Source organism: Parasteatoda tepidariorum, chromosome 1, assembly GCF_043381705.1.
Source record: "Parasteatoda tepidariorum isolate YZ-2023 chromosome 1, CAS_Ptep_4.0, whole genome shotgun sequence".
NCBI lineage: Eukaryota > Metazoa > Arthropoda > Arachnida > Araneae > Theridiidae > Parasteatoda > Parasteatoda tepidariorum.
In genome coordinates, this window is record NC_092204.1 from 40,144,516 (window position 1) to 40,153,330 (window position 8,815).

The window sequence follows — 8,815 nt, forward strand, 5'->3', positions numbered from 1 at the left end:
GATCGTCAGGACACAGTTGGAAGCGGGATTCGTCGCTAAAGACTATATGTCCCCAGTCGGCATCATTCCAGCCATATCTGTTCAAAACATTCATGCATACGAAATTTCAAAGCAATCGGATGATTGCTTCTTGGTGCTTCGATTTTTTTGTTATAGAGTGTATGTAAAGAGAATATGGGAAACGAACCATAATTTAATAGGGAGATAGAACCTATGTGTTGCACTGCACTGGCAACTCCGCTAGTTTGAAACAAGATTTTGATATATTTATTATAAGCAATATTTTGATAAATTAAAAGATTTTGATATATTTATGACCAATCAAATTATTATAATAAATTGCTTATTTGAAAAAATTAAAATTTACAGAAAACTTATCATTCCTTTAAAAAAAATTATAAAAAGTACAAAAACTTATAAGCGAATTTCTAGAAACTTGTTGAATTTTCAAGATGTTTAAATTACTTTAGTAACCAAATATGATTTGCAAGAAAATAATTAAACTTTTTTAAATTGTTGTTGTTCTCATCCCCATGACCAGCTGAGCTAGATCAGGTCCATGAGCTCGTTCACTCTGAGAAAGTCTAGCACCAGTAGGGGAGCTTGATCCAGGTCCTGCCTGGTAAGTCCCAGACAAGATTAAATGTGGTCAGGGGAGGCATGGGCAGCAGAACACTTAGTGCAGATTTCGAAGTGCTTATTATCATCGATATAAGTCATTGATGACAGATGTCCATCTTGCATAATCATCAATGATTTTTCTTCCAACTTTATAACATTTTTTTTTCAGAGTTATTTTTGATTAATAATAAAAATTACTCCGGAAATTTGGTTTTATTTTGCTGAATACTTTTTTAAGGTTCACAAATTTTGATGCAGTTCTTGCATATAATAACTAAAGTAATAAACTGAAGTTACAAGCTAATTGTTATATCTCCTGTTCAAAAAACTTTTCTTTTAATGTTCTTAATTTATTCCTTGTTCCTAAAACTCTGAAAGCATCAAATATCATTGATAAGTGTGAGTAATTGCATGATTTAAACACATCTAAAGTTTTATTTTAATATTTCTTGAAAAATTAGAAAAATTTAAAAACTGAAAATGCCTTTTCCATTACTGCACAGCATTGTGTATTAAGTCCAGTGTCACAAAGAAAAAATATAGTGAATAAATATAATTTATCATATCTTCTTACATCATTTAACAACAATTGTTTGCTTCAAGCAATACTGAAAGAAAATTAAATAAGAAACTGAATAATAATAATCATAATATATGTATACACAATACATTACGATTATTATTATTCAGTAATTATTCAATAATCTTAAATAAGAATAATGTAAGATTTCAGAAAAAGCGGAGAAAATAAGACTATAATAAACAGTATCTCGTGAAATGAGGAAGCATAGTTAAAAAAAAAATGCACACAAAGTAAAATAAAAAATCGATTAAAAAACATACAGGAAATTCAATTCATAGATTGAGCACAGACAATTAATACTCATATATCAATGGTAATATATTACTATACCTGATATGGTTTTATTATAAATGGTAAGCTTATCTATAGTAACAGTGAAGGATATTCCTAAGTCCTGAGGAAGATACGTCAAATTTACACAAGCTGCAAAAGGAAGGAAAAAAATGTTTAAAAAAAATATTTTTTTTAATATTCAAACCTTTACAAGGAAAAACATTTAACAAGCTACTATATAATACACACATATGACTTTGCTTATGAACAAAACATTGAAAAAAATTATAAAATACTGTTATTTAGACTGATATTTTCTTACTAAATTTAAAGACAACTGAGTTTGCATACTACAAAGATGGAATACTTATTAATCTAAGCAAAAAAGCACTTGAAAATTATCGCACCGAAATGATAGTTAAAAAAGGCACTAATATATATATTAAAGCCCGGAACAAGGCAGGATATTATTAGATCAACGAAATTAAAAAAAATAATAATAATGATAAAAAATAATTAATTTATAAGCGTGTACTGCCGGATAATTCTTGACCGCAGATAACGAATTAGAGGTAAATTTTCTACTTATAGGACTTCCTAGTTATTTCAATAAACCGAAGGGACGACTTAACATCAGAAAGGTCCTGGGTTCAAATCCCGGACAAGTCAGTAATAGTCAGGAAAAACGATATTCGAAAGAAAAAAAGTCAGTGAATTGTCAGGGGAAAACGCAATTTCACCCTAAAACCGGGAATTGTCATTGTCAGAAAATTCGACATTCAATCAAATTTCACTCTTCCCTTTTTCATAATATCATTATTTGCTCTCACGCAATAGGGGATTAAAAAAAATCCAATTTTTTTTCAAACCAACCATCGTCCCGCAGTAGACTGATCGTTAAGACACAGTTCCCAGCAGATTACCGAAGTCAAGCATCACTGGCTGCGGTCAGTGTGCGGGTGGATGACCACTTGGATAAGTCTGCGTAAGGACCGAGGGTGCGCGGTATTGGTCCTCGTTAAACTGTTCTACCGTAAAGCGCTCGACTTCGCGTGCAGGTCGTTGGGCTACCGAAGCGGGGGTACCATCCCCTCTGCAGAGGATCAAAATTGTGATGGTATGTCTTCGGATCATCCACCGGGATGTTTCCCAGACCGTCGCCAATAGCCCATTGTGCAGCTCTAGTGCGACGTAAATTAACAACAACAACAGCACATTATTTATTACGAACAAAAGTTTTTTTATCACCTGTTATATTTATCTATTTGACATCGATTAACAAAACAATATTTTTCTTTTGAATAAATTTTGATTCTTTAGAACTGCGGTATCATTCGCAAGTTTTTCTTGGCATGGAATCACATCTGCTTTCTTTAAAAATCGTGTTTTCATAAAAAAAATAAAAGGAGACGATTGTTTATTAATTTATGCATGCAATTATTTATTACTAATTGCAGACGATTATTTCATGAAGCTGAGTTTTTTTTTCTTTTCTTTTCTGGATAAATTTCATACTCAATAAATTAATTCTTTTTTATAAGTTTTTTGTTTTAAAATTTCGTTGATCTAGTAATATCCTGCCTTGTTCCGCGCTTTAATATATATATTAGTGCCTTTTTTAACTATCATTTCGGTGCGATAATTTTCAAGTGTTTTTTTACTTAGATTAATAAGTTTTCCTTTTATTTCATCGCCTCCCCCCTCCCGTATAATTAGGTATGAAATATATTGCGCTTTTTAATCATTCGTTTTGCTTTATATTAGTTAAGTTAGGAATTTTAATGATTTAAAAAAAAAAAAAATATGAGAATTTTGTATTTTTTAAACTTGTTTTTCTTGTCTAAACTTGCAATTTTTTTTATTCTTTTAAAAGTTATTTTTCTGTCATTTTTTTTTTAAATTTTGGAGAGATTTCTTTTTTTCTCTTACTTTAAAATGTGTTACACTTTTTCCTTGTAGTTTGGGTTTGATAAAACATCGATTAACTTTTTGGTCTATCCAGAAAACCGGGAAATTCAGACATCCGGGATAGCGATGGTCCCGAGCATCCCGGAAAATTGGATATATAAAGAACGACATTTTGTTTTAAAATATTGAATTAAAAAATTGTTCCTATGAACTCTAGTGGTGCTAAAAAAGTAAGGACCTTTAAAAACCGTGTAACAAAATTAATTACTTTTAAGGGCCCTTATTTTCCAAAATTAAAATTAAGCAGTTTTTAAGGAGTGTGGGAACCATGTTTTACAATTTTTAGTTAGAAAGGTTGCAGTTGATTACTGCTGCTTGTTTTACAAGGCAATATTTTATTTTCAAACAGATAATCTTTTTTTCAATTTAAAAAAATAAATAATTGTATTTCCGAGCTCAAATCTGCTGCATTTCACAAGATATTAATGATATTAAGTAATTCTGGTGAAATTAATCGAAAATTTATTTTAGTTATTACGCCTGTGCTAGGGATTTCAAATAATAAACTTTTAAATTAGTCAAATATCAAAAGCATTTTCAAAATTTCGAAAGACTTCGCCAAATGCAAATCTTAGAAATTTTTTTTAATTAATTTTTTACCCATAGAAAACTATTATGCAATAATTTGTTTCAAGCTTATATTATTTGGACCCAATTCTGATTGGCTATGTGGCGCAACTACCGAAAATTACTGTGATCGAATAAATAATACTGATTTGCTTAGAAAAATGCAATTTGATGTAATTTTTGAGGATCGAGTAAAATACTGTTTGTCTAAGATAGGTACTCTGACCTCCACTAAGTATGCGGCAGTTCGGTGCTATGGAAACAAGAAGAGGGCATTTTAGGGAGGGTGGCTCGATGAAGAGGTCTCCTTTTCTTTCACCGAAAGAGGGACCCCCATCCTTACTTGAAATAATCACACCTCGTTACCATAGTCACCGCTGCAGCTCCAGACGAATTCAGCCAGACTCTTTCCAGTGGAAAAAATCATTCGCTAAAGCTACGATTTTATCGCATTTGGCAAGTTGGCGATTGCTTAGCGCGGGCCCTGGTTATTTAAAGATATATTTCTAAAAAAGGAGACATTGTTGTTATATTTACTGGGCCCATCTTAGCAAAATTGGGGCCTGGGGCAAAAACTTCTTTCGGGACTTCCCCTAGCTTCACTATTTCAGTAATGAAGAACAGAAGACGAAATGTAGTTCTATCCATTTTATTGATTTTCTGAGATTTATATGTCCATCGTGCCGAATGTAGTTTTCTGATTGTTTACTTTGTCATACAGCTACGAAAAATTCATATCCTTGCTGACAGTAGGGCGGAATTCAGCGAAATTTGTCAATTGCGATAGATCAATAAAGCCAATCAGAAGTCTGCATTTTTGTAAACATATCACATTTCACGACATGTAAAAAAAGAAAAAAAGCTTTTGATTGGCCAAATTTGTCTATCGCAATTGCGAAAATTTAGCTGAATTCCGCACTAGAGAGTCATGGATTTACGAAATATAGGTTTTTTATGTTTATACAATAGATTAATGAAGAAGATAACATAAGACTAATGAATTTTACACTGTACTAATATTTTGTTTAAGAGAAGTTCATTAAAGAAGGAAACCTAAAATAAACCTTCTGTTGAAGAAACACACCCGTCCAAGGAGGTGTCGCCAAATCTTCATGACGATAAAGGGTCTCAAATGGTAAACCGATTTACCTCGATTTTGAGTGACCTAGGTAGAGCCTAGTAGCCTAGAGTAAAAGAGAGTGGACAAGGGAGAAACGATTCCTGATTGGTGGACAGAAAAACTTTACCGCCGGAGGCGAGAGTGGAAAATTCGCCATTGGAATTACATGGAGTGAAAATTATCTGACTCAAAAAAATTATGTTCTGTATTAATAAATGCATGTAATAAGTTCATTACTTACTTTTTTTCAATAAGAAACTTCACAGTTACAGTAAATGTTAAAATTATGGCTGAAAATTTGGATAGTTGTTAGTTATTAGAATTTATCCTTATTATCACTTACTTGCGTGCATATAAAGTTATGTTTATCTCATTGTAAAGAGAACAAGGTGATGAAATAACTAATGGTTAGATAAGAATAAATGTATTTACTTTTAATGCACATAATTTCTATCTAAATTACTTATAAATTTTAAGATTTGAGCATCTTTTTATCAAAACTTCAGAAGTGCAGAGTTTGGCGATATTACTTTGACATGTTGGCGCGTTACAATGTTCCCGTTACAATGTTACAATGCGCGTTACAAAGTAGCATTTGTTTACTTTTCGTTACCAACTGTATAAAATGCTAGTTTGTTTTAAATTTCAACTAATTATGGAAATTTTTGTTTACAATTTGTTGAAATAAACAATACCTTTTCAGGTGAATATGCGATAATTTTTTCCTGAAAAAGTAATAAATAATAATAAATTATATAATTTGTTTTATTAATTATTATTTCTGAAATAAATGGCATAATCATTATTAATTTTTATATTTTATTTAAGGCATTTATTAAAAGCTGAAGTCTTTTCATTAGTCTTTTTTTTTTTTTTTTGACGTTAATTTTTTAACAATTTCAGATGCTAGACAATGTTTCTTAAAAAATCTGTAATATCATGTGCTTTCCAATCTTAAAGTTTATATTATTGATACTTTAGTATATACTCTTAGAATAACAGAACCTTCAGAATAACACCAAATGAGCGAGTGGCGCCAATTTCGGTGTATCATCTGGCAACCCCCTTGGACAAAAATCTGACGGCAGCGCATGCGCTCTTGGATATTGTCATCACTCTTTTCAATACAGGCACTCTAATTCCACCTTTAGTGGGATTTATCGGAGGCTCAAGAGATTTTTGGGATAAAAGCTTTCTTTATCATCTCTTATTCTCAAATGAAAAGGGATAAATCAGTAAAAAGTAAAGAAATTTTACTAGAAAAATATTATTCAAAGATTATAAAAATAATTTTTTAAAATATCAGTAATCCTTCAATTCAAGATACAAGCTTTGAAGTATTTTGTTTGTTCAGTTCTCGTAAAATTATTCTCTCGATAACAATCTTATCTTCATTCTAGAAAATTGAATTCTGAAAATTTATACGACGTTTTCGAGTATTTTTCTTATGGGTACCATTCATATGAGAAAGGGGGGGATTCCGATGCGAACTTTTCGAAGTTATATATACATATCGTGTGTTTTCATGCTTTTTTTATACTTAAATTTAAAGGGCACATAACAAAGCATTATCCGATTGAAAATGCCAATCAAACTATTGCATTTGTAATATTGTTTTTCTTTCTTGAAGACTTAAAATAGTTGTGAAAAAAATCAATATTTCACAATAATAGTTATTTATGGAATTCAAGTAAATATGTTATCATTCCCTTATGATTAAAATTTTCTAACTATGCAATGTTTAAAAAAACTTATAAACATTAAAAGACTCTGCTAAAAAAATTTTTTTTAAAAATAATAATAAACAAAAAGATTAAAAAAAGAAATATTTTTCGAAAAATATATTCATAGCACTTAAGTCTCAATATATCAAGTTCTTATAAAAGAATGCTTTCGTGGCTCATTTACCGTCGTCGTAAAGTGTAAGCGAAAAAATTACTGAGGTGGCATATTAATAATCTTTTGGCGCAAATTGGAGACTGATGTCACTTTTATAATTTTTTTTCTGACTCTCTAATTATAAGCAAAAATATATTTAGGTACTTTTCAATTATAAAAAACACTCGATTAGTTACCGGATCAATATCAGATTATTAGGAAAGAATTTGTGCAATTTTTTGTTTTAAAAAAAGCGTGGGTAGACTATATTTGAGGGTGCCCCCGCCAAGTTGTGATCGCCAAGCTGAAACCAATCGTGATTCTGATTGGTTTAGATTTAAACCGTAATTCCGATTAGTTTAGAATTTAGTGTTGCTTTTAAATGAATTTTTAAATGTAATTTCAGAGATCCGTTTGTTCTACATTGGATACCGGCTGGTAAGGTTACTTTTGCTTCTGGCACTATAAATGAATACTGTCAATAAGATAAATCTTAAGTTTCTGTACGATTTGAATAACAGTGGAAAAAAAGCAGTGATTGACTGGTGTATGAATGAAGGTTTAATTAGCAAAAGATTTAAATGTCCTGTTTGTGGGTTACCACGGCGTTCTGGGCAAACAAGTATGGCGCCAAAAATAAGTCGCCAATTTCGCCAAGGGGCACCCTCAAGTATATTTTTCCCAAAAGCGTTATTCGAAAGAATTTTTTTTATAAAAATGTATCAATAATTCTTATTCAAAAATATATCAATAATTGATTTTGTAATTACAATAATGAATGATTGTTTCTCTTAATTTAAATCTAAATAATTGAAAATAAGTGCACATTTGAAGATTGTTTGGAAGTGTTATATTTGGAAAATTTTACTTTTAACGCAGGGAAGACAACGGTTGTTTCATGTCGTATTTCGTAACCATAAATTATTAAAATACTGAATACAATATTTTCACTTGTTTTGACTTAAATTAATATAAAGCAATGAGAAAAATATAAAAATCATATTTAATAAAAATTCTGGGCCAAAAGGTTAACGATTTAATATATTATAGTGTAAAATAAGTGAAAGAGTAAAAGTGAATCAGTAAATAAATAAAAAGTATTAAACATTAACTAAACAAAAAATTTTTATCTTATGAGCGCGTGTAAATCGGGTATGCGTTGATAAGGAGTTGAATTTCCAGTTTTGTTTGAGAGAGAGTGGAAAGATAACACCACTATCTTTATCACTCTTAAAGGTAGGCTGGAAGATTTACATGCAAACAAAAGGCACATTTTGAGTACATCGATTCGATTCGATGTGGGAAATCAGTTTTATTTAACAAATTTTTATTTAGATTGAAAATATGAAACATAGGACAAAAATCTATTATAAGTGCATTTTAGAATTTTAGATGATTGTAAAGCATTACTAACTAAACTATAATACAATTCATTATAAAGCTCCTCATACCCATGCTACTGATAAGGGGAAAAACGTGAAAAAGTGTTGCAGAACCGTAAAGCAGACAAATAAAGTTCGTGTAAGCAACAGAGCACCCCAAGAATTTTTATTTTTTTTTTTTTTAATAAAAGTAGTCACACTGGTTAATTGTTGCATAAAGATCATACTTTTACACCAAATTTACCAAATATTCTAAACTTAATTAGGGGATAAGTAAACTTAATAAAGGGAATATTACAAATAAATAAAGTACTAATAAACTTAAAGTTACAGTGTCTGCATACATTTAAGACTATTTTTAAAATTTACGAACCCTTACGAATATTTCGTGAATTAGAATTTTAGATATAATTATATATATAT

At 30.3% G+C, this 8,815-nt stretch overlaps 1 protein-coding gene across 1 annotated transcript in view; it reads right to left on the minus strand.

Annotated features, from left to right (window-relative positions):
- Positions 1–1,534: 1,534 nt before the first annotated feature.
- Positions 1,535–8,815, minus strand: part of LOC107447115 (uncharacterized) — a gene marked incomplete at its 3' end in the record, with an annotated part of 11,015 nt that continues 3,734 nt past the window's right edge. Inside the window, 1 exon segment of the mRNA XM_043038941.2 lies at positions 1,535–1,627. Within this exon segment, the coding sequence (XP_042894875.2) occupies positions 1,535–1,627 (93 nt within the window).